The sequence below is a fragment of the Hylaeus anthracinus genome, unplaced genomic scaffold (genome assembly GCF_026225885.1).
Source record: "Hylaeus anthracinus isolate JK02 unplaced genomic scaffold, UHH_iyHylAnth1.0_haploid 11997, whole genome shotgun sequence".
Taxonomy (NCBI): domain Eukaryota; kingdom Metazoa; phylum Arthropoda; class Insecta; order Hymenoptera; family Colletidae; genus Hylaeus; species Hylaeus anthracinus.
This window is the reverse complement of record NW_026534344.1, coordinates 10,327,461-10,355,362: the sequence shown is the minus strand read 5'-3', so window position 1 is coordinate 10,355,362 and position 27,902 is coordinate 10,327,461. Positions and strand designations below refer to the sequence as shown.

Below are 27,902 nucleotides of genomic sequence, written 5' to 3'. Positions count from 1 at the left end.
CTGTTGGTTAATTCTCGTAAGTTAATGCGAACGCGTACGGAAAGTTGCAACTCACCCTCTTTTCATCCTGGCTCGACGTCGAACAACGCTCCTCGTGGGAAATTGAATTTTACTTCGATGTTACTTGAAAAATCCTTATTGTACCCTTACCACCTTCCGAAGCTTTACACGTCCACCAGCTGTAAAATGATGAAGACATGATAAGGTGAGAGTCGTTAATACTGCTGCTTCTTCTAGAATCTACAAGTTATCAGTGCGAACTTGTCTTGTAACACCTGAAATCTTCATCTGCCTTTGTTGAGTGATTAAACGGTTCATGGAAATTTGATATCGATACAAATTTGTGGAAGTTATTAGTCGTATGTAATTATATTGTGTAAGAAACCTTTTCTTCTTATTGACGACTAAAAAACTTTCTGTAATTCATTATATGAATATATTTTCCAGTGTCGAATAAAATTTACTATTTATCTACCGACACGTTAATATAATTGTATGTACTATTTATTTTTTATCTTAATATTTTTAGCAAATACTGTATATGCTGCGAATGACTGTACTGTATAGTTTTACTTAAATCTAGATATGATTCCAGTTTGTAATTCTAAATGACATCGTTTAAAAGCTGTTCCGCTTAAAAAAGGGTAGGGTATGCAGCATGTTTTCACAAGTTCGTAGACTTTGAAACGACATGTCGCAGTCAATAATAAGTACTGTGTTTGACAAGTACTTTGACAACTCCCTAAACGACTTCGCGAGACGAAACGTGAGTACGTAGAACTTCGAAAAGAGTTTAAAATTTCATAAAACTTTGATTACAACTTAACGAAGTACACTGAAAGCTATCAAAGTTACCGAATTTAATATTTAACGGTAAACGATGGAAGACATAAGCTAGAAAGAGGTAGAGAGGTAGTTAAAAGAATAACTATATAGAAAATGACTAGGATAAATGGAGGATTCACTAAAAAGAGGATAGTGATTCATAAAATGTAATTAATCGATTATTATGACATTTGTAATCTATTTATCACATGGCTAATAAAATATTCTTTAAGAGAAAATTATATAATAATATACGGACTTAAACGAAGTATGTCTGAAGATATTAGAAAACGGAATACAAATATAATTCATTCAAATATGTAAGTAATTCCTAGTGTATCATGCAGAAAATCAGTCCTCTGCTCCATTATAATACTCGTTCATCCGCCATTGTTACATTTTCAATCCATATAGCTTGAGTAACTTAAAATTGATTTAGAAATGACTTGAACCTACATTGCGCCTAATTTTAAATTTTAAATCCTTCTGTATTTGATAGACGCAAGAGTGGGAAGAAGCACGTGGGAACGAGCATGCGCAATAGCTGCAGGAGCACGTGGCCGGCGCGAGACACGACTCGTTCAATTTCGGTTGGTTTCGTGCGTCGGTGGCGGAAGGACCGGCGGCAGTCGCGCGCCGGCCGCTGCCTCGAAAGGGTGTTTGTGTTGATCTCGTCGCGATGAAAATCTGGCCGCCATAGAGGTTATGTTTACGCGTGTCGCGGGAACTGGACCGACCACGCATGCCCTTTTGCGTTCGCCTTTTCGAAAATCGTGCATGGATTCGTCGTCACGTGGCCATCGATAAATCCTTTGATCCTCTTCGACTGGTTCGGTTCTTGGAGCAGTCTTGGCAGTGCTTGTCGACGCAGGAAAACTTTGTAAGTACATATGACAACTCACTCATTAATCGTCACTCGAATACCTCGCAAGTCTGTCGAACAAAAATAACGATTCTTTGTGATACAAAACTAACGTTGACCTAAGTAAATTCGTATATCGTTGGCATTTAAATATGGCGCCTGTTTTGCGCGAGTAACCGCGTGATCCAACAATGTCGACTCCGAGTTCGAGTCACGTTGTTTCGAGAATCTATTTGCTGTAGTACTCCTAAGATCGTGTATTAATTGGGGAACACGGGCAGGGACGTTTGTAATGAGAGATTATGGGATCAGGAAGCTACCAGTGTTTGAGGATTATTCAAGACTTTAATAATTCTATATTTGACAGAAAATCGATAGAGTTCTTACATAGGTCAGCGTGGCGTAGAACGAACTCGAATCGCAGACAAAGCGTCACTTTACAGAGGTGTCCCATTTTGCACATTTGATTAACGTAGTAACAGTTTCCTATTAAATTTTGCAAATATGACCTCGGGAAATTTATCTCTTTAGTTATCATTAGTATCACGGATAAGTAAAATTAATTAATGCAGAATAAAGTCAACGTGTAGCGATTTATCTCTGATGTTTATTCCGTTTAATGGCTATATTATTTATGCTCATTGTTGAAATATATAATTGCGTAATATGAATTGCACTTTTTATTCAATGATGAAAGTCGATCACCTTTTAATTGTTATTCGAATTTTTTCCGTAACAAGTGACAAAGTCATAAAGTAAAAATCGATGTAAATTTATTTCACAAAAACCGTAATTATTATTAAACCGAAGTCAATATTGCTTAATTTAATACAAACGTAAAATTTGTATATCTGATCACGTGTTGTACGGTGTACGTATCCTAAATTGGTTAAATTGGAGTAATGAAAACGTAAATAATGGCAGCATTGCGAGCCACAGTGAAACAATAACACATGTTTTTCTATTATTCTCGAATCACTTTGAACTCTGACCTTACTGTTTACATTTTCCATTGTCCTCGACAAAATCGCCCAGATGTTATCGTGCCGTGTTACGAAATGCTCCAAATAAACTGAACGTGAAATATAAGTATAAAACTCGATACCCGTGAGCGTATTTCACTCAAAATGGACGTTCGGCGTGATTTATTCGTCAATAACTATTGAAAAAAGTAATATCTGTACAACATATACAATCGCAATATTTGTTTAATCCTGGGCTGTGGCGGAATGAATATACCGGCACCACGGGATACAGGCAGAAATGGGCAAAATTTTATTCGAATAATGAGTAAACAATTAACCAATTCATGATGATTTGTTCATAATGTTTATTCAATGAAGCAGTTGAGGTTCTGCGTATTGTGAAATATTTCATTCTGTTATTCAAATTTTATTTTCATTCAAAGATTAATACACATGTAGTTGTAGCAAAACGAGAGATAAATGTATAGAATCTTCTATAACAATTTGAAGTTCAGAGTAAATACTTCCTATAAATATAATCAATTTCAAAAAATAAATCCAGATTCTAAGTTTTATTCAGTTAATAACGCAACGAATATCGCTGAACTTTTTATTTTATTCATTATTCGAAATGTTTGATGTGGATAAGAATTTTGCCAATCTCTGGTGTTCGCTGGTCGTATATAACAAGAGGGAGCGCGCATGGAACAATGGCGCGAGTTTTAATATCGTCCGACCACTCATAACCGCGCTAGGTGAATTACGATGGCGGACGTATTTGAGTCCTCGACCGCCGATAACAATTTTATAATCGTCCATTCGGCCTTTTTTCACATTGACAAATGCATCGACAAACGCAAATGTGCAAATAAATTACGCGTTACAAATGTCGCGCGACGACCATTGACCCACGATCGTCCATCCCGATTTGTTAACAATAACGATATGTTTAAAAGATATGTTTAAAAGTTACTATATATGTAGAATACGTATAGAAGTTACTGATATTTAGCGATTTTTTCTGACAATTCGATACGTTTAACATGGATATTTAGTATGTTTGTTAAAAGTACATACTTTGAACTAAGTCCTTATCAATTTTCATTATCGTTTCTCAGCTGCTGAATGGCTAAAAATGAGAATAAATTTTTCAGACGAAAATTGAGGATGTATGAAATTATTCAATAATTGTCGCAGAAAAGTAATTACGAATTGCAATAATATAGAATGTTACTGCGAATATACAGTTCAAATTTCAAATCAATCGGGTGAATAATTTTTTAGAAAAGTTTTCTATTTTTCTATCGTTTCCATTGGTCAAATATACTGTACGATTGGTAAGAATCTATTGGTTTTGATTAACATAGTGGAATTGCCGCCATGTCGTTTACTGAAATTTTTCCATGAAATGTACCACCAACTGGAAATAATGTTCTGAAAAAAAACCATTTACATATGTATGGCTCAAATAGGCGCAGGAATGAAAATCAGTGTACATTTTCATGCAAATGTAGCTTTGTAATGAATGAAACATTATGGCCCCGTAGTTTAACCCTTCGATTTTCAAAGGAAACTTTGAAGGTGTTAGAGTCTTTCGAGTTCAAAGGGTGTTAATTTGAAAAAGTGATACGTAGATATCTTAGAATAACTTGAAAAGACAGTATTAGCGCAAGAGTTTTACCAGCGCTGACCACAGATTTTAATTAACACTAAACCTACCGACTACTATCGTGATGGGACGAAGGACTAGTCTTAGAGACACTTTTTTAAATTAAATGCAAAAATATTTCACGTGAAACTAAATTGAATAATGCATGAAACAATTGTATATAATTCATATGTAGCATATAAGAGCTGTATACAGAAATTTTGAAACGGTCATTTGTCCAGTCGTGGTAAGTTTGGTGTTGAATTCATCACAGACAATGAGTAAAAAATTCAATCAATAAAAATCGCTAAAATTGAACCTTGTATTAATTAGCACAAACATAACAAACACGTGTTGCTTTAAATCTCAATCTCAATCTTTTTAGTAGTTTCCTAAAATTTTTTAAATGATAACTCCATAACAACAGACCCCATAATTAACGCGTGAATTCCTGCATTATTATTCTTTGACGAGCTATCGGAGATAACCCAATCGCTCTCGACTACTATTTGCTTTGACGCGCGTAATTGGATCAGAATTCAAAAAGCAGCACGCGATCGGCGATAATCGATTCGACATTATGAGTTAATTCGGAATTAAAGCGCGATATCAAAGGGCAACGTTTTACTGTCTGCCGCCCTTAAAACTGCCGAAACAATTTAATTCGTGTGTTCCACCTCCCAGCGATTTGCGCGCCGTCAAATTTTTAGCTAGCACGGGTAGAAGGGGAATACTCCCAGCTCTTTATTAAATTTCCGTCGAGGCTTGCACGAAATGTTGCCAAGCTTCCCCGCTCGAACCGAATTAACCGTGGTACGTTTTTGCCCCAAGTAACGGAAAAGAGACGACGTCAACGCTGGATATAATAATTCTTTCTGGAATATCGAACTTCGCACCATTTGATAAACCCGTGATTTGTAGAGACTTGTGACACATGTTTTTGTTAACAAAACGAGAATAAATTCAGATTAACACCCTTTGAACTCGAAAGACTCTAACACTTTCAAAGTTTCTTTGAAAATCGAAGGGTTAAACTATGGCGCCATAATGTTTCATTCATTACAAAGTTACATTTGCATGAAAATGGATCCTTAACCTTCTGTTTTAATACTGCATTAATAGTGGTTGTAATCTTCATGACTTTTGGAATTCATTAATCAGGGATTTCTCTTAAAGGGTCTTCTCTTTTTCCCTTCAAGTTCAGTCGATTCTTTGGTAAAGATTAAGAAAATTAAGCAAAATTGAGAAATTATTTTGTAAATAGTGAATGGTATTAAAAACAGAGGATTGAAGACTTAGATACATAGTCCATTTTCACAATTCTGTGATGAATTTAAACGCTAAGTATTCTAAGCAATATATTGCATATTCTTCGCTCATACTCATCAAAGTAAATGACAGTTCGATTATTATGGACAATGAACATGCTACTTATTAGATCAATGTACCAACGTATGAAAATAATTTAACCTTTTCGGTGCTCTGCGCGAGTGTACTCGTCAAATTATTTTGTTCTTGTCGTGCTCAAGACAAGAACAAAAATCGCATGAGCTTTTTAAATAGGAAAGAGCTTAAGACGAGTTAACTCATTAACTCACTAACAAGAATTTCATGCGATTTAATTCGTCTTGAGTACAACAAGAACAAAGTAATTTGACGAGTATATTCGCGCAGAGCACCGAAAAGGTCAAACCACCCTTTCAAAGTACAAAAAAAAGAAAAAGGACATGTATTTAATTACTCACCAATGATTATAATATTCTGTTATGAATACTGGGTCATCCTACGTTGCTTCAGAAGATTTTCAACTGGTCATAGTGAAATATTTCATCCCCTTCGCGCGTATAATTTCGCGAATATCTCGGTGGCACGTGACTAGATAGGCCAAACGATAAAAAAGGGACAATGCTCGCAATCGATGAAGCTATTGTAAGAGCTGACGTAACCATCTCTACCGACCAGCCTTTTGCGGAATCGCCCGCATAAGCGAAAATCAGTTCTCTTCGACCGTCGCGCGAAGTGTTGCAAAATTTCAGGTCTTTTGAAGCTCCCGCCATTTCCATCATTTGTTCGTTGGGAAAGTTGCCTCGAAATGCGCACTTTTTTGTCGTTTCAAATATTCTCGCGACGTTGCGTTGAAATTTGCAATTGCTCTACTTCATGGGAACGTCGTTTTATTTCCCAGACTGGAAAAAATAGAAAAATATCAGAACGTTCCTGAAAATATTCTGCATTTCTAGATCTTAACACTCCGTTGCAATGACTTTTAAACTTTCTTGAAAGTTTGTTCGTTCAAAATTAATTTTTTTGATTCTATTAGAGAAAATCTCTTGGGAAATTGAATATTATCAAAATTCATAATATCAATAATTACAAAAACAACAATTTACTGTACCATGCACTGAGAAGAATACGATACAAAATTAAATTTCGCAAAATTTCGTCAATTTTTGGATTGCATACGTTAATTAAACGAGGTAAAGTGAAATATGTGGAATCAAATAATATAAGAAAAAAACATATTCTTCTTTTCCGCAAGGTCTAGATTTAATTATTTCAATATCTACTGAAATCTCAACTAAAAATACTTTTCTATTATTTACATATTCACCTTCGCTTCAAATTACCTCTATAATATTTGTAGAACGATTTCAATTCAAGTGTGCAAATGTTGACATAGAGCTTCCAACTAGGACTGAGATTCTCACAGTATTTATTCTGGATTTTATTTTGACGAGTTTAGTACGCGCGATGTTCGAATATTTACCATGTTTCTATCGAGAAAGACACGAAAATAGAGAACTGCTGAACCGACGGTTCCTTTATCCGAGGCTTTCTAGATAATCTAGCGGAGATGCTTCGAACAATCATAAATCACAAAAGAAGGGCTGGCTGACAAAGGTGTAGAGCTGGGGAGGGCGCGAAAGAAGGGCTCAGATAAAACGAGAAAGCAGAGACAGCCAAAGGGTGGAAAGGGGTGGACGCTGCTACCATCTCATCCCTTTGCTCCAACTTTTTCCATCTTTCTTATCACCATCGCCCTCTCCTTCTATCTGTTGGCTTGATTAAGACATTTCTATGGTTGCGACGAATTATCGCCGGATATAGTGGCGATCATGGTGGATTGCAAGAGTCGGAGGGAGAACTCGATGCGTTCTCGCTTAACATTTCATTTTCTCCCTTGGTAGACGTGCTATTTATATTCTCTGAGGGTAGAAATTGTTTGCCAGCAATATTAAACTGTCTTTCTCGACTATAATTGTGGCTTTAGTTACTGGCGACGGCTATTTTCAAGCGAAATGCTTGGAATTTCTCGAAATTCTTATATTTTTCGCGTCGTTTGCGTTTTATGTCGCTCGTAGAGTTCTCATTTCCGTTAAATTTAACATTTTCTGCATTGTTGTGACGTTCTTGGGAAATTTGAACGATAGAAATATGCAGCACCTGAATAAATGTATTTGAACAAACAGTTTCAAACTGAATATATTTGTCACTCGTTTTCTTCATTGATATTGAACAGGAGCATGTTTAATATATTCAGACGTGAATGAGAGATTGAAATTGGCATTTCGTCGAGGTTTTGCTGGTAGATTACTCAGTAAGGCTGATTTATTATTCCTTTTACATTTTATTTTAATGAGATTACTCGTCGTAGCAGAAGCAAAACATAATTTCGTGTCGACGAAGATAGGACAGATTGTATGGAACGCGAGGTGAAAGGGTGAAATAGGGTGAATTGCTGTTCTACAACGTAATCCTATTTGCATTCCATTATCAGAGCTTTTAAAGTATCAAGTGTCATATACCTATTCGTTTTCGTGTGTGAATCTCCAGTTACTGGCAACCATGTAGCATTTCAGACACCATTTTGGAAGAATTAAATGTAACATTTCGAAAACTTATTCATTTGAGCCACATTTTAACCCTGTAACTGACATTCGTTTATTCATTCTATCTAGTTTTTCTTGATCCACTACTTTTAAATTCAAACAGGATTCTGGTTTGTTCTGTGATAACATGGGTATACCTGTTTATTTAAATCGCTCTACATTCGTTTCATAGGTCACGTATTCTTGGAATAAAGTTGTCCTTTTCTGACCCAAACTCACCTCCTTAAATATCCAATATTCAAACTAAACCTATCAACCCCTTACTTTTTGATTAATTATATTCCATTTTATTTTACAACCTAAACTTTTAAAGATGTCTCATTAAAACACATCCAAAACGTAGCTAAAATTTGTTCCCATCTATTTACATTGCTCTACATTCGTTCCATCGGTCACGTATTATTGTAATAGAATTGTGTCCTTTTCTGACCCATACTGACCCCCTTAATTATTCCACATCGGTATCCATTTCCGTCCTGTACCCATCGATAACATCCTCGTGCCAGTTCTCTCGTTTAAACTGTTCCAAAAATGGCCTTCGATTCCTCGAGAATGCAAGCGTCAGACGTCGAAATTACACGAACGGGGTTTCGAGACTCGATTGCACGCCGATCGAAGAAGTCGCCGACCAGTCTGCCAGTCGAGACTGGCCCGGATATACGATATTGCATTACCTCGCGCTGAGTGCCGTTCCATTGTTTCTTCTCGTCTAACTTGCTCGAATTCCTTCTGTCCTGCGATAGAATCGTTACATTGAATTAAAGTCGAATAAAACGCGCGCCCAGACACACGGATTCGAACCGTATTCGCGGACAATGACGTTGTTTCCACGATTTTATTCTCAAGAGTCGCGAAACAACCGCGAAACATCTAACGAGGTACTTTCGCGTCGATCGAACGACAACCACCAGCGTCGAATTTACAATTTATGCGAGGTAATGGCGGCGACGAAACCGCAGAGTGCTTGTATACGTGGAGGAAGAATGGAAAATAATGGGATTCTCCGAACGCGTGCTCCTTTGCAAGCCTTGATTTGCACTTGCAAAGAAGGTCGAGATCGAGCGAAGAGTGCAAGGGTTAGGGAAATTCGTGTGACGTGATGAAGATTCGCGAAGCAATGGAACAAGAATTTTCTCTCAGTGTTAATATAAACAGTTAACATTTATTTTTATTTACATTTTATTCGGTAGTTCGAGTTCTCTCCAAGCTGAATGCAAAAAGCTCTGATAGATTTTTTGGCAAGAATACTTTCGAAAATTTAGGCCATTTATAAAATGCAATAAAAATGGAGAGAATTCCAAACGTGAGGATGTATCGTATCGATTGTACTATCCAGGTACAGCCCCTAAGAACATAATTCTCCACCTTCTCTACTTACTCGATCTTCTCTTTCAGAGTTTTTTAAAGGATAAAGCGCATTCGCAGTCTTTGTTTCAATTAATGGCACGGTGGTTAAAATGGAAATTAATTCCTCGAGAATAATTGCTGCGGAAATTAAAAATCTAATTAGGAATGTAAAGAAGCGAGTAATAAAATTTTTGAACATTCATTGCGAACTGCTGGGATAAAGTAATATCCTAACGTAAAATATGAAATATTCTATGAAATATTACGTTTTCATTAATCGAACTTCCATTCTTTTATGTGCATAATGATGAGAAGTATAATATAAAGTTCGTGACAATCTAAACAGAAGAAAAATAATTTCAGAAATTTCAATTCTATACTTAGATACTTATTTTGGCAAACAGAGATTTATTATAATAAACAACACAATTATCCATGCTAGAACGATGAACCAAAACGACATTACTATTTTATTTACCGACAACACCTCGCCAGTTGCACCAGTACCAATAATTTCACTCGTAAACCAAACTCGTGTTTCGAGCCATGATTTATCCAAAATTCAAAAATGCTGATTTTCCTCGTCGGTGCTTTCCTGCACCGACCAAAATTCATTTTATGCAACATTTCGCGCATTTCGCATCGCTGGACACGCCTAATGACCCACTTCGCGGCTTGCTTCATTTCCACCGTCACGGGACGCGGTTGCGAATGATTTTGAAAACACGACGGTCGAATAAATTTCAGTTTTACAAACTCAACGGCACGCGCGACGGCCAGGAAGCGTGACCGCGATATTTGCTGCGATAAATTCCGCTCCGTGGAGCGGGCCGAGCCCGCGGGCAAAATGTAAATTCGCGCGACAAAGCCCCCCAGAATCGGCTGAGACTTCTGCTTTTCCCCAGGGCCAATGAGAAACATTGAATCTGGCTTGAAGTGCGCGATACAGCCAGTCGTGAGACGCTCGTTCGTGCGAAAATGAAAATTTTCTCCACTCTGCGTGGATCTCTCTTTTTCTCCATTTACGGCGAACTAACGGAATTCCTGCTGTTGTCTCTGCTCCTGCATCTCTATTCGCGTACCAAGAGGAGGTATACAGAGTGTCCCAAAACTCGCGTAGGAGCCGGAAACGGAGGGTAGCTGAGAAGATTCAGGAACAACAATTTTCTTTGCAAAAATGTAAAAATTGATAATTCAAAAATGAAGCCTTCATCGACATTTTTGCAAAAGAAATTGTTGTTGAGAATCGTCTTAGCTCCTACGCGAGTTTTGAGACACGTTGTAGAATTTCTCTTCTCGTTATTCGTTAAAAACGAGCCAAAATGTGCCTACCTGCTAGATCTGCGTTAGGTACATTTATAATGCTGGAGGAAATATTTGCTTTTCATTTAACAATCAATCTCATTTAACTATCATCAGTTAACGTACTATTCATATTCGTTTTGAAATGAATATTTCAAAACTCGAAATTCCGCCGTGTCCCTAAACATTAAATTCGACGGTGCGCCGCAACCGTTCGAGCACTGTAGTAAACAACTTTTTTTTGTACCGTACCGACCACTCGGTACTCGTTGTCTCCTTGAAGCGAGTCAGTCGGTTGCTGATCGCCATCGAAACACATTCAAATTGTTGCGCATTTTGTCGCCTTTCGCGAAAACCAATGCCGATATCCAATTCCTTGAAGTAATCGCTTCGCGTATTGGACCACATGAACAGTTATTGGTATGTACTACACACATGAATACAGATGCTTTTTTCTTGCTCGGGAATCTTTTCTGTAGATTTTTATTTTATATTTTTAACGTTTTAAACTGTGAATAATTCGTAAATGCAGAATAATTTAGTAAAATAATATGTCGAGAAAATTGAATCAAGGTCTCAATTGTGGGATATGTGGGAAAGGATCCTATTTAAGAGGATTAATTGAATTGCAAAATAATTTTAATTTCTCGTGAATCAATAACTAATTCGTTTGTAGGACAATTCCAATTAAATATATAAACTCGAAAAATGGAGAATGACGCGATGGCATCGAATGACTCTCGTACGATATGATTTCCCTAATTTGGGATCAGTTCGAGCGCAAATCTCGCGATTGAATGCGCCCCGTGGAAATTTTCGTCGCTGTAACACCGGCGCGGCACAATGTGCACTCGTTTCGCGTACATCATGGTATCATTCATCGCGTCGCCTGGTCAAAACATCGAACGAACTCGTCGAGTCGAATAATTTGCCAGCAAACGACCGCTTCGTCCCCACCACCCATTCGTCTGCTCGCATTAATTCACAGTAATTTCCAGGTCGACGCTGTAACGAAGCGCGAAGCGACGTGCGCTCGACAGTGTATACGAACTTCGTTCCGCGAATTCTCACTGTAACGATTATTTATGACCGTCAGATTGGCAATTACACTTGTTTCGCTAGCCCAGTGAATTATTTCACGAGAGATTTGTGGGGTCGTATATGAACTCACGTGCTTGAAAAATTAGACATTTCCTAAGCAATATTGGGAAATTGTAAACTGACTTTATAATATTTCTGTCTGTTTGTTGTATTTGTATGAAGATGGAAAATATATAGAAATATATTAACCCTTTGCACTCGAGAGGTGACTCTCAGTCACCATTAGGTTTCACGCAGCAAATCTATCAGCAATAATGTTTAATAATGTTTCTTTAGGTTTAAGTTCTTTGGAACTCGAAGTGTCAATAAAATGATTATCGGTGCGGTAAAGGTGACCTGAGTCTCAAATCTCGATAGCTTAGTACTCGTGGCAATAGAATGCTAAGAAAGTATCTCGAGTTGCTGGTAGATAGTAAAAAACAGGCTTCGAGTGCAAAGGGATAAAATATTGTGTGATGAATATTGTGTGTATTGGCATACGACGAATGAGAATACAATGATTTAATCGCAAGGTAATTTTTATTCTCGATTTTATCCACCGGTTCGTTTGTTTTCAGGTAAATGCATAGAAGCGTGAGGTGTCGTGGCTCGCGGGTGTAGTTCGTGCGGTGGTGTATCTGTAAAAGGCCAACGAGAGGCCGCAACGGTGGGTTTTCGAGATGAGCTATGAATTTGGGCTGCCTGGTAGCCACCGTCTTTGTGCTTCAGCTGCTCCAGCTGCCGTTCCATACCGCGGGGTTACCCTCAGTCGTCAAGATTGGTGAGTCGATTAAATCTGCACGATACTAATTATACTTCGCGACTCTTCAACTCTAAAGAGGCAGCTCTGAGCCTCAAGGGCTAGGAAAACAAGCCCCGCTTGATAAACAGATTTAACATTTCAGCTACTGATTTATTTAAACTTCAATCTTACAAATTAATTTCCATCAAATATATGAAATTTCTGCCGAAATGAATATTATATTAAGCGTGGCTTGTTTCTGCTGCTAAGATCGAGGACTCGATCAGATCTAGATAGTTGTACTAGTGACCTGTGGGGCCACTCGACTCTAAATAAGTTCATACGTTGCCATCATAAAAAATAAGTCTCTGAAAAGAATTTAAATTTGATACGCTGATTAACACGTTGGCCGCTTGGCTAAAATTCATGAAAATTTCTACAGAGTCAAAATTTTATCTCAAGACTGTCAAAGATTAGATAATTTAACATTTGCTGTAGTATTTAATTCTTTAGCCTCTTCAAATTCACAAATCCCATACAAATTTATTTTTATTATTGCCTCGCGTTTGGAATTAATCTGTTTAGTACCTACACTTTTTACATTTAGATAGTTCTACCTGAAAGCAAAGTAATGATTACTTAATTCCTTACAATAAAACAAATTCATTTGGCCCTAAATAATTCTACATAAATTCTATATAGTTGAATGCATCCATTATATCGTTTTATCAAGTTACGTATACAAATTTCAAAGTATGAAACAGAAACAAAGAAAGACCATTTAAGTTAATTAATCCTTTACACTCTGCGCCATTTCGTTGGAAAATGTGCGAACAGGAATCGCATTACATAAAATAATCTAACTTTGGAAACGCTTATTTTTTGGTTAGACTGAATGACACCACTGCAAACATGAATCTTTTATGTTGTTTCGCTAACAAAATTTGTTAGACTTACGATCTCCACTCAGAAGGAACATTCGAGTGTAAAGGGTTAATGAAAACCCATTTCGTGGTGATATAATGACCAACGTGTTAATTTAAATTCAAAAATGAATGTTCTATTAGTCATGGCCTTCTAATACACGTATCAATCAATAAAAAAAACAAATCAACCACGAGATCACCCTATTGTTAAAATCGAGAGAAAAGAAATGCAATGTTATTTTCACGATTCCTTGGAATCTACAGGAAACTTACGCGACAGGAAGCCGCGGGAAAACGCGACGAACTCGTCTCCCAGAGCGATCCCTCTTTCTCCTCCGAACTTCGGAACTCTGTTCCTCTTTTCTTTCTTAACAGCCCTCACTCTCGAAAACTTTGGCGTGTCCGTGCACACTTCTCGCGTTCAATTTTCCCTCGAATATCCTTAATTCCTCTCCAGCTCGTTATCATCGTTCTGAACGATCGTTTCGCGCGTAGAAGGTCCCCGGGTCGTTACCATAAAACCGAGGAGGCGAAAAATACAGCACGATTGCCGGTAGTTGGTATTCCGACGATCACGAAGTTAAGACGTAATTCGATTAATTGAACTTCTTAATTCAATTCCTCGAAGTTTCCAGCGGGACAGCTTCCTCTTAGTTCTTCGTGTAATTGTCGCGTAATGAGCCTGTGACCGCGTTCATCGTTGAGTGGGTTCGGCACTGATAGTGCAGGCTCGGTCGAAATCGAATATCAATGTATAATACATTCTATTTAATTTCTAAGCAAAATCGACTTTGAATAGACGCGATATTTTCGGTATAAAATTATTAGATCTACCGGAAAGTTCTGTCCAGTCTTAGAATAAAACAAAATAATACATTTATTTTATTGAATAATAAAATTTTTAGCATTATTTATAACATCCTGCTAGCGTGATTGCAATTTGTATGCGCATACTCGTTGAAACTTGTAACCGGAACGGACAGAACTTTCCGGTAGACCTAATACCAAATTCTGGCTTATGAATATTTACAAATAAACACAACGCGAGTCTTGCGCCACCTCGTTTAATATTGATCGATTAAATCAATTCATGTGGTCGGTTACATTTTTAGTCGCTTTCTGACGTATATGAAAATTATTTTTACAAGAGGATTTGCATCACTTTGTGTTTCATTGTAGAATGATTAATTGGTTCTGTTTGGCTAAGTTTGATTATTTGTAAGGTATTTTCTTTAATACTATAATTCAGAGTAATAATGTGAAACACATTTGGAGAAAACATAGGAATGATAGTAGTATAAAGAATATAAGTGGACACACATAAAATGGAAGAAACATTTAGTTTAAGGTGAGAAACAAGGTGAAACAGAACAATATAAAAGTTGATTTGTTTAGTCCAATGGACTCAATTTAATTTCACTCCATTCAAACACTCATTTTTAAGTACTAGTTATCTAGTAAATATAAAATTGCTTCGATAGGAGTCGGCATAGCTTTTAAAATTACATAAAATCACGTCCCTGGTTGCGGATATGTTAAACTTCGGATCCGTTCGTATAAAAATCGGTTTCTGATCGAACAACGACCACGTTGTAAAGATGGAGGTTGAACGGCCCATAAAATTCAGCAGAGTTCGATATTTTCCACGCGACCCGCTAGATGACCCGTATGTTTCGCGAGCTGACACCGACAAAAGTTTCGCTCAAAATTCCAAGTTCGTGTCGAGTTCGACCGGAATTCACTGAGACCAACTTTCGACCATCATTTCTCAGGAAACAGCGAACACCAACCACAGTCGTTTCCCGTTCAGGATACTATTCGTGAAACACGGATTTCGTCGCATCCTAGCGATCCAGTCACGTACCTATCTCTCGAAAGACTATGTTTCTCTTGTGACTTGTGCCATTCAATGCTAGGCAAATTTGAAGCGTTTTGTCTTGAGCGCCAAGATTTAATATAGATTTGTAATTTAGTTTATCATTTCGATAATAAAAAGTGATATTAAACTTATTGTTTTGGAAAGCAAATTTATTATCTTCCTTTGCAATAATTCGTGACTCAAAAGGCTATAAACTTTTCTTTTGAGTAGGAAATGGAAATTGCAGTGACGTAAATTGAAGGTCTGGATTTTTCAAGTTGACCGTAGCGAGTAATAAAGCCAAGCAATACCTCAACATGAGAAATGCAGACAAAGACTTTACTGTTAAAGATAAAGATTCTCACAACCAGATGCGACTAGTAATAAAAAGAAATTATTCGACGGTAGGTACCAGAGATCACAGTTTTGAACGGGTATTAAAATACACGATATCCAGGTACGTACACGTGCATCGAAATACACGGATACGCATACATCGACTTATAATTATTTTTATATACAAACTTTTATGTAAAAGAGCTTGTGTTCTGAAATAATGATCCTTATTAATTTTGAAAAAATTGATACGCAATAAAACAAATAAATAAAAAAGATATAAACATAAGAAGAATAAATATAACAGAATACATTTTTTAGTGCAATTTCTATAACTTTATTTGTTAGTTAAAATAACTGTTCAAGTCAATGTGCGTACCCGTGTATTTCGATGAACGTGTACGTACCTAGATATCCATGTATTTCGATACCCGGGTACCCGTATATTTAGGTATCCGGTTGTATTAAAAATACACGGATCCATTAATTACCTGAGTACGCGGGTATTTCGATACACATGAAGTAGGAATCTCTAGTATGCCGATTCCTTGGGTCCATATTGCTGGTACAGGTAAAGGGCCTAACACAGCCATTGCAGGCTCTTAGCTATCCCGTTGCGTTGCCAAATTGGCCTTGCAATTTGCGTTCCTCTGTTGCCACTTGAGTAGCGTAACCTTTGAAAGGGTCGATACTTGCCTCAACGGCCGCGGCGTCGAAGTTCCTGTTAATGGACCGAAAGTCATACGATAATGAACATTAGTTTCCATATTTTCCCAGAAGCGAGCACCCCGTTTCCATTTTAATTAAGTCTGTTAAATATAATTTACGTTCAATTTTGTCGGTGTTCGTTTTCATCGCAACTGAGCGCTGGGACGTTACGATGGTACTGATACGTTTTACAAATTTCAGAAAACAGAATCACTTCTTATTATTACAGACATTAAACTAACGCACTGGAATTACACTAAGATTTACACAAATTATTCGCTACCAAATTTAACACCATTTATAAGCTTTTCTACGTGTTAGGAAAGAATTCTTCATCTAAAAACAAGTTGAAAACGTACAATGAATTTGGTTTTACTAAGCTTCATTCCTGACATGTATTTGATTTTGAATATGCGTGGGACACGTGCGCAACTTCAAAACCTATTATCTCGGAAACTGAGTTTCCTGCCGAAAATGTTACTATACATTTTCGACTCATTTTTTAAGACAGAATCGCCTGATCGTCGATTGAATATAGAATGCAGAGTATGTGGTAAAATTGACTCCTTGTGAATGTATTAACCCCGATGGGCTTGAGGTACATACATTTCCTGGCAATGTTAGACGTCCTCGGTAACTTTCAACTATCTTGGAATAGTATTACCGGAGCTCTGTGAACTTTCGCCAGGAGCGTAACTCATGATACATAAGACCAAACTCTTCCCCTTCTACCATTTCTCAATTTCTCTCGGACGTAGCTCGTAGTGAATGAATAGCGAACAAGCACTCTCGCCCCCTCTTCTCCGAAGGTTTCGCTCCGGAGGAAAGAAAAACGGTCGGTGGATTTGCTGAAAGAATAGAAGTCGATGATTAAGCGCAGTCTTTCCTATATTTCCCTCGAACATTTCGTCTTTATTACAAAACGATGGACGATCCTCCGTGAAATTATCCACTTCTTTCCAAGAACGAATTCTTTTGGTCCTTTCTTCGCCCTGTAATAGTTCAATCGTCAGGGGAATATTAAGTGGAATGTCTTTCATTATTTGCAGAGGCGCAAGGACAGAAATCGGGAATATTTTATCGGATTATGAATCTCAACGAAGTTCCTCGACTTTATTTGTCTTTTAAATTTAAGCGAGTCTTCGGAGGATAGGCGATATTCGCACGCGGTAAAGGGTACATACACAGAGCTCCTCGTTTATGCTTTCAAGACCATCGACGGTTGAGGTAGTTTTATTTCCTTGTTCAACGTTCAATTTCTTGAAATCTTAAATTCATTTCGTTTAACTGTATCTTACGTCGAACAAGGATTTTTATCTCATTTCCAACCGAGTAAATACAGACTGAAAGAGCGGTCTCAAAGAAGCTTTCTTGCTTGGCGTTTCGACCTGTGAGCCATCTTCGCGAGAAAATTTCATAACATTATGTAAATATTTTACTTTTCTTTTTACAATGAATCTGAATATCAAACAGAAAAGCTTATTTAAAACTCATCCAGTAGTCTTTATTTATTTGTTGCGCAAATTAGATTAAATTTTAGAAGATTCTTCAATCATACCTGAAAAGGCCATCATCTCAAGGTTTCATTTAATTACGTCACAATCAAAAAAGATATCTCGAACCAATCTCAATCAAGTTAAAAGAAAAATCAAGCATCAAAGAGTACAATTTTATTTAGTTTCTTTCGCGATGAACATCTACAACGATGCTGATTTCCTCCGTCTCCTTTATCGTCAGACGAACTACTAGATCTTTCCCGACATCCTCGAAACGTATTAACGAGCACAATCGAAGGCGCTATTTACCATTCGACAATAAACGAGAAGGACACGAACGTCCTCGTGTATCGACAGGAATCGTTTTTCTCTCGCATCTGCGGGGCTAAAATCGAGGTGAGGACACTTCGAGAGATCGCGTTTGTCACTCGTCGAGAATCCCGGCTGGAAATACGTTGGCTCCTTCCAGGGAGCGCCGCTTTCATCTCCCCCGAGGGCGATGAGTGACGAGCAAAGAGGGCGAATGAATGGACTAACTTCGGCGACAAAGGAACGTCGCGGTTAGTCTCCACTTGCTGTGTCGCGTGTTCCCGAATCTTCGACATTCTTCGGCCTTTATCGTCCGTAAAACTTCTGCGCCGGCTCGTTGACACGAACTTCTTCATCGCGTGTCGGTTTTCACGACGAAAGTAGCTCTCAAGAAAAATACAAGCGGGCAGATGTACCCTTTTATATTCTTGTCTTGAGAAACGACTTCATTTACCTTACAAAACAGAATACACGTTGAAATTCATGAAGACATATAGCGGAGGATCTAAGGGAGAAGGAAGAGGTTCGGTAAATCGCGAACTTTGACTTTAGTCAGAATTAAAGCAAATCTATTTCATTGCAGTGTCATATTGGGTTGTCCAGAAAGTTCGTGCCAATTTTTAAGAAACATTCAAAGACACGTTTGAATTTTTATATATATTTATTGAATTATATATGTCCATTTCGTTCTATAATTTTTCCACCTTTTAAGAGAATGTCCACATGTTATTTGTTTTCAATCATTCCGATATATTCAGACCTGTACCGCCTACTAAAAATCGGCATGGACTTTCCAGACAACCCAATACCTTCCAACTCCTACAATACTTTTGTAGATTAGTCTTCGCGACTAGTACTCTAAATCATAGCATATTTTTATTTATATCGAATAGTTATCCCCATCGAAGTTACTAGTATCAACAAAATACAATTTAATGACTTAATTTACCGTACATAAAGAAAATTCATGCTGGAAGTGCAAGTAAATCGATACAAAGATTTTTCGGATAGCTTTTATACCAAATAGGCCATTAATGGAACCTGGGTAATGTTTCACCTAAAAACATTTGAAAATATAGAATAAATATTTTTCCTATGAGGCTTCGTTTCACAGGAAATCAATTTCGAAAATTCATGGGTTACGATTGAGACTTGGCGATCGAGTCTGACCATTGCTTACTATTTCTACTTGAATTAATGTTAGTACACACTGGCGACGGTGCTGCATCATTGTCTGTTTCTATTTGTCTTACCATCTTCTACAGTTAATGCTCCAAGTTAAAATAAACAATACCGAGCAATGGTCAGACAATTTTGTCAAGTCGTACCGAATACTCTGAATTTTCGAAGTCGATTTCCTCGAGTAGTGTTTTGTAGGCGCTCCGAAATCCAAAGCTTCACTTTTCTACTTATCTACTTATTTTTGTGCGAATAATGTGCGCGAAGAAGAATTTTTCGGTTCGAACGTCAAGGACGTCGAATATTTTAAACAAACGTTTTCCGAAAGTGGAGAGTTTCGAACGCGAGTTGCGTTTCGTCTAAGTGAAACAACTTTCACGTGAACGACGAGGCGATTTCCGCGAGAGTCTTTTCGTATGCAGGCGTCAGAGCTCGTCGCGATATTAGAAGGCACAAGAAAACGGGCAGGAACGGACAAAGAATGGCGGGGAGCCGCAATGTAAATGGCAGGGAGGCAGGTTCTCCGTCTTCTCCTCCGACTTCCGGTCTCGCGTCGGTATCCGTCTGCTCGCTCGATGGGTTTCTGGGGTCTGAACCTAACGGAAGAGTCGGTCCGCGGTAATTCGATGGAGGTGACGAAGAAAGAGGAAAACGTGTAGAGAATGACAGGAAGGACAAGGTTCAGAGGGGGGTACCGCAAAAGAAGGACAGGAGAAGAGGGTGGTTACGACTCGGTGGCTTCCTGAAACATCGGTGTACTGCGAATTCTGCCGAGGTTTGTCGTGTTCGAATTCCCTAGTGTAATCCCACGACGATGGATATATTATTTCTTCTTCCCCAGGGAGCTTGCCCATATAGCTTGAATCGACTCAAATATTTGTTTTCGGTCCAAGAGTTTCGTTGTTTACTGTTGGACTGGAACTACTAGTTCCTGCGATGACGGCGATGCTGGTTACACGTTCCTCTATTTATTAGCTTACTTTGAAGTTAAATTGGTGTTAGTTTGAGGTTCTCGCACATTTACATAGACATGCATTATATGACCATTAAATAATATATATCAATAAGAATTTTTGGAATTTTATACACCGTGTCTCACATAATCTGTGTATCAATTATCTGTTTTTATATTCACGAGTTTTTGTTCGAGTCTTTTTCAAAATTTTGCAAGGAACACCTGTACAAGTATCAAAAGTTCTATGATCTGATCATCATTTTCAATAGAATAAGCAGGAAACAATTATAGTGCATGAGAATGTTACCAGTTCACTGAATCTGCGAGTTTGAATACCATCCAAGCCTGAAAGCGATGGAGTTCACAAAAATTCAAGTGTTTCACGGGGTAAATGGTCTGTAGCGTTGATAGACCAAGAACTTTCAGTACCTTTGAAATTCGATTCCTTTTTCTCGAAACGTTTACGTGATATTTACCGTAGTTGCTTCTTATTCAAAGTCCATAACTGTTGTCAACATTTCAAGGTTCCTGATAGTGATAATTTACGTTCGTTTAATTTTAGCATGTAGCTTTCTTCTACAAACAACTGATCTCTGTAGAACACGTGGTGTCCTATACCAAGAGCCTCTATCACAAAATTGTAAATATAAATATTCCAAATTTAAAGTTACAAATGCAACACAACGAAAAGTAATTTGTCTCTATTATTTATGAAAGAAACGCAGTGTTATCGTTACAAAGTCGGTATAAAAATTCATCTGCACTCCTTACTTCTTCCAAAAACATATAAACTAACCCTCTCGACGTTAGACTGCCTCGAGAACTTTGTTCCCCATCGCAAGAACAATATATTATCTTGCGTTTGGCTCAGGAAGAAGCGACGGAAGATCCAAACAAAAGAATGCTCTTAGTAATTCGACTGTTCGACGAACAGGACAATCCTTCGCGTATGCACTCGAGGAAATTTCTCTCCTACTATGAACTATGACTATGAACTCTCAATACCATTCATCGTCTCCGTTTCCCACGACCGTTTCCAGCTTCGTAAACTTTGGAATCGAAGCGTTCGACAGGGACAAACCAATAGTGGCTGCTAACTTTATAAGTACTTCGCTCCCTCTCCACTTCCCTCTTCCCGGAGTCGATATTATTTTCATCCCTGTGAATAATGGCCGATACTTATTTACAGTTCTCATTGCTATCGAAAGTCAGAACCATTCGATTAGTTCCCATTATTACCGTTTGGACAAGCCTGGGTTTAACGAGAAGTTTTCTAGATGCTTTTAAAGACGTTTGTTTTTATTCTTCTGTTGGTAATGCCTATTGCGGAAACTTTTATTTCGTTAAAGTAGGTTCGAATATTATTTAGTTCTTGAGATATAGTTTCCTACGAGTGTTTGTTTGATAAATTCTTCTATGTTTCGACCACTTGATAGTTTTCTTCGAGAGATGAAATTAAGATACTTAAATCTTGGAAAGTAATAAAATAGTAAGGTAGAAAATAGTAGTACAATAACTATTTTATCTGTTAAAAAATATAGAAATTAAAATTGAGATTAAATTTAGAGAGAGGCTTGATAACTGATGTTTCGGAAAACATACCCTGCAAAGGATTCTCCAATTTGAAAACATACTACGAATACGAATTTCCAAAAACAAAACTATGTGAAATTATAATTAACTTCATTTTTATAAACAACAATATTCTACATATTCTTGGAAATCTCTAGAATAGATACAGCACAAAAAAATTAGTTATTTGCATAAGTTGCAAAATTAAAGTATTATATAAACTAGGGATTTTCGTTTGTACTATATCTATTCTAGAGATTTCCGAGAATACATAGAACATCATTGATTATAAAAAAGAAGTTAATAAACTGCAATTTCACGCAAAAGTTTTTTGAGAAATTGCTCGGTGTACGAATACATTCTACATCCACTGCGTTTATCCAAGCTTACTCTAATGGAACTAGCATTCCTCGAACTATACGTACACGTCCCTTAGCAAACAAAATACAAGACGACAACAGTCGATGATCTCGAGAATATCGACCACCCGTCCAATTTCGACCGAGCCTCCAGGTTCTGTTTGCCCAATTTCGCGATCGAAACGATCCCTCGAGCTACGCCAAATCTTCTACCTCTCCATTATACAGCGTACGCGGTAGAATCTCATGGATACCGTCGCGTCGAGGATCTTCGAGTAGCGGCCGATCGACGTTTTCACGCGAGAACGAGTTGTCGAACTTTTGCGCAAGTTTTTCCCTCGAAAGACCGACACAATGCCAGCGGTGCTCGCTCGATTGCGTCCCGTTACAGGGGATGGCCGTCGTACCGTGTCGCCCAGGATCATGAGACGGAGGACAGGGACAGGTCAGACCACGATGAAAGGCGGCAGGAAAGAAAACGGGTTACTCTTGGAAACCAGAAGACGAGGTAAACCGAGCGGAAGAACGGTTTTGCATGTAAGTGGGTTACCGACTCGTCTAGCCAGGATTCTGAAAGAATTTTGAAATTGTTCCACTCGCATCTACCTGCTGGATGGATATAGAGGGCCGAGGGGAGGGGATATAGTCTTTGTACAGAGAAGGAAATTTATTCGGTTTTATTTCATCAGGCTCTTGGTGTTTTCGTGCAAGGTTTATGCGTATCGTTAGAGCAGAGTTCTTTATCTTCCAAACGAGATATTTTCGACTCGAATGAAGTAATGAGGGTTCAATTTAATGTGCAATTTTCATTTGAGATTGATTATGGATTGAACATGATTACGTGCTGAATCTATGCACTTTTAATTGTTGTATAGTAGGATTTAACCCATTCCAGCCAGGCAAATGTAAGCCAATCTTGGTTATTATTTTGATAATAAAAAGTGGTATTAAATTTGTTGTTTTAAAAAGAAAATTTACGATTCTCTTTTGCGATAAGTAGTTAGCAGTGAATGTGTTAAATTATGTCAGTTTCAATTTATACTTCGCTTTGCATTGATATAATGGAATCTAAAACATCAGGAGCACGTATATTTTTGCTGCTAAAGCCTGGTCGTACATTTCTTCAAAAAATTAACACTTGACGAACAAAAAACATACATTTTGTGCAAAGTTGAACGAAGATACTGCCGGTAGTGTTTCAGACAAATAATTACAAATCGGCGTCACACTTTAACTTTTCCAATTAGAACCACTCCTCGATACAGATGATTAAACAAATCCTCGCAACAAACTATATTTCGTTAAACAATAGCCAACATGTTGTCATTAATGTTATCTCAAAGACACTAAACTCTACAATAGTAAATAGTATCGCTAATCAAACAGAAATCCAATTGAATCCGTCGTTAATTACCAAGCAGTAGACGCGACGAAAAATAAAACCATATTAAAAAAGAGATGGTATTTTCTTTTTTGAAGCTAAATTCACACAGCCCTGTATAAATAAAGAATCGATTGCCCACTGTCCATTGGCAAATCAGTGTTCAACTTTGTCGCGTCGTCTCGCGTTCATTTGACGGATTCCAATATTGTTATGTAACACCAAACGAGTACCACAATGGAATTATGGGATTTAAAGGGTAGGCAGAGGGTGAAAAATAACTTTTTTACTGTGGATGTTTCGCATCAGTTGCATTCGAAACGCGAGTTTAACGACTGTTCGCGACAAAGCTGGGGTTCTGTTTGTCAGGTTGAATAGAGCAGCGACCGAAAGGGTGGAGGGACTTCCTTGCTTTCTCGGTGTCGGATTACTCTACTGTGAAACTCAAGCAGGGAATCGAGGAAGAATCATTGACCTCTTGTCAGCCACTAGTCTAAGGGAGGGATGATGGATTATTGCCATTAGTTTCGCAAATCATAGCCGAAGAAGCCAGATGGTGATCCGATGGGCCGTCATGTTATGGCTCCGACCTTTTTCTTACGCGTCAATTCTTCCACCCTAACGTCTTACTGTGAGGGAGGCTCGGATGACTTCTTCGTTCTAATGTTTTCTTTTCTCTCGACAAATTGCAATTAATACCTACGCTTCGCTACGTGTGAAGAAGACTAGATACATTAATCAAAGCAAAATTATTTTTATCGCGAAATTACATGAGCGTAATTCATTCGTCGATTAATTAACACATTGTTGACCAGCAATTTTCTACGGAATGTGAAATTACAACAATCAAAATAAACTCTAATAAACTTTACTTACATTTTACTAACGTAATGAATTGAAATGAACTATTTTACATACGAAACGCGATGAACAAAGCTTTTGCAATATTTTACATCGCCCTGGGTTTCATAAATTGAAATAGATAATGTAAGTGCAAACACGCGTTCACTCGTGACCGGTCAACGATGTGTTAATACGTAATTATTATCGAGCCCATGACAGTAGTATTCAACGAACCAGTTTTATTCAATCCTCATATATAGAATTGAAAAGATTTCTTTGATATTTTAACAGATTTAACTGAACCATCAGAGTGCTAATGAGTCTGGAATATTTTCATAACTGATTGAATAAACGCCAGATAGGTCGGTTGAATTTCCATTTGGGTCTGAATGTCATTGTATTTGTTACCAAAAGCTTGAATATTTATTATATCCGCTTTCGAAAAATTATAAAATAATTGTATAGGCTTGCGAGTAGATTAGTAATCTTCTCGTAGACAGTTTAATAAAGAACCGAATACGTATACCGTTGAATGAAACGTACTGCCTCGAGGCAGTCGTTATAGCAACCGAAAGCTTTAGGTTTCCACGTAACGCGACTGGAATTCCAAGCGACGTCGATGCTCCGTTTAACACTCGGTTCCAGGAAATTAACGGAATTACCGCTGCCTAACTCGATTGCTTCTCGGAGAGTTCTCCACTCGCCAAAGATGAAAACCCAGAAATGACTCGGAGACACGTGCATCGATCACTTTCGCAGCGTGCTTCGCGAGTCAAAGTAAACATATCTGTGACAAACTCGTGTCACTATTTTTATTGCACAAAAGTATGCAAAGCAATAAAAATTTTGGATGAAGAGACATGTAATGTTTTCGATACGAAATAAAAAAACATCAGTCTCGTACTAAGACTTCATTACACAGATACAGCACGCATCGAAAAAGGAACGGAATAAAATGTCGAAGAATGAAAGAATAAAAAGTCACAATGTAACTCACGATTTTTACCAACCAGTGCTCCAAAGCGTTATGATCAAGAAATATAATAATGACTAGATTGAAAACTGAACACTCAAGAATCACACAGGAACATTTACTAAGGAAAACGGACCCGCTCTACTGCGACTCCTATAATAAGAAAATTACAATTGATTACATAGTACGAATGCAGAAGATTTGAGTTACAGAGAAGGCAGTACAATTTGAAATGTTGAACCCAGAAACAGCTTTAATATCCCAGAAACTTGTGCAAAACACCATCGACTATCTCGAAGACACGAAACTCTACAATAGTATACATATAGTACCTTTAATCAAACAGAAATTTAATTATATACCTCACTAATTACCAAGCAGATGGTATTTTCTTTTCTGAAGCTAAATGCACACAGCACTGTATAAATAAAGAAATTGATAACGATGCAATAGATAAATAACACGAAACGAGTCTCTTTATGCTAAATAGAACGTCACAACTGCTAAATCTCTTTGTGGTTCAAGATAAATTTGGTTACGACACCTACAATTTCGCGGCCTGCATAGAAAATGGAGCCCCCTCATTCGAGCAACACTCGCGACAATCAAATGGGAACGTGCCAAGACAAACGGGACGCAAAATTCAATTCTCAATGCCATCCCGTCGGCTTTTAAGTGCTTGTAGCGTTTTCCTGGTAAAACCCAGGCCTTCAACCAACCTCCCTTGTCTTCAAAAACAGCCATCCCTCTGCGTCGCAATGAATTCAGTCGCGGAATTATACATAATACTCGACTGTATGAAGGCAGAATTTTCTGCTGGATTCCCGAGACGAAGAATACGCTCGTTCGAAACGGTACCACTATCTTTCCTAGGACTTTAGGTTAACTAAGTCGTAGGGATCTAGCAATTTTGGGCGCTTTTGATATAAATTCTCAAATTTTTCATTTATTACTCCACCTGTTTTTGTCCTTAAAAACTAATCGTGTTATCCAATTGAGCCTTTCATTGGATAAATCGATTAACTCCACTTTTTGAAAAATCTGAAATTTAAGTGTCAAAGCACCTGGTATATTCATAACTTTTTATATTTATAATCATTTTCCTGAATAATAAAGATTGTCACCATTAATCGACAAAATGTTGTTGGCCATTGAATAATGAATCATTTATTTCAGAGGGAATTTCAACTTTTCATTTAATGGAGTTAATCGATTTGTGTAATGAACGACTCAGTTGTGATCGAATTTTATAGAGCGAATATGTATAAAGCAGAAGAAATTGTTGTAATTGATTTAATATCTATGTTTCTTTCTTCAATTTCTTCGTACTCAAAAAGTTTGCAACTACAATTCTTGGGTGATCTTAGATATTTTTTTATTTCTCTCCGAAGATCCCACAAGAATTGGAGTAAAAAACACTCTGACTTGAAAGAAATTCAGATTAAAAAGACTGTTCAAATCTTACCATTTAATATCAAGTAAAGTAAGTACCTCAACCATAGCCCACTTGTTTATAAATCTACAATAAACCACGAACTCGATGGAATGGTTTTTACGAGTCTGGATGAAATATAACAACAACTTTAGCTCATTTTTACGCGAAGCGAAATTCTCTTTTTTATGCCAGTAATGCCTTTCGAGATATCGTCGGAACGTACCGCGTCAGACGACTAAATATGCTCGCCAGGGTTATCAACGCCCCTAATTCACTTCGGCTTGACGTGTTATTCAACCTGACCCTACCTCCCTCCATCCTTTGAGCCACCCTCGAGTAACCTCGTCAGATTTCTGATGCTGCTGCTCCTTTGACGAACATCGCCGCAGAACCAACTCGCCGAGTTTACAAAGCTTGCTAATATGATCGTCGAGCTCAGAATACTAATTACCGAGCGAACGGTAACTGTCTCACGGGGCAAAAAGATCGTGGCGTTATGAAAACACGTTCTTTCCGCTATGTAACCTTGTTCTCGCGACGAATGTTAATTCGAGAGTCGTCAAACCTGGTCGATGTAAGTTGCCCTCGGGGGCTGTAGCGGTGTTTTTTGAAGCTACAGTACGGGCTTAGCAATCCCGAGGTACCCGAGCCAGAGGGGGGCCAGCGGACCCCTATAGATGAGAAGTAAGAGATACTGCAAACAGTATTGAATGAAGAAAGAAAATGCAAATGTAAATAAATAGTGAAAGTGGTAGTGAAATAGCTTTGTTAATTAAAAAATGCTGATCACTTTAATAAACGACTGGACTAAACCTGGTCGAGATAAGGGAATTTAAAATGGTTAGTGTCGCACGTTTAGTTCAAACGTGTAAATGCTTGTACTTAGAAGGCAACCTAAATTGAGGATGGAA

The 27,902-nt window shown here is 37.8% G+C and overlaps 1 protein-coding gene across 7 annotated transcripts in view; it reads left to right on the top strand.

Annotated features, from left to right (window-relative positions):
* The first annotated feature begins 1,430 nt into the window (after nucleotides 1-1,430).
* LOC128889259 (glutamate receptor ionotropic, kainate 2) overlaps nucleotides 1,431-27,902 on the top strand; it is a 185,878-nt gene continuing 159,406 nt past the window's right edge. Inside the window, exons 1-2 of one of the 7 annotated variants that reach the window (XM_054146707.1) lie at nucleotides 1,431-1,705; nucleotides 12,498-12,700. In XM_054146707.1, coding sequence (XP_054002682.1) covers nucleotides 12,607-12,700 — 94 coding nt within the window. In that variant the 5' untranslated portion in view covers nucleotides 1,431-1,705; nucleotides 12,498-12,606. Of the gene's footprint in view, nucleotides 1,706-8,879; nucleotides 9,126-11,129; nucleotides 11,260-12,497; nucleotides 12,701-27,902 lie in introns of those variants that run through there. The other 6 variants (XM_054146701.1, XM_054146705.1, XM_054146706.1 and 3 more) reach the window with 6 other exon arrangements.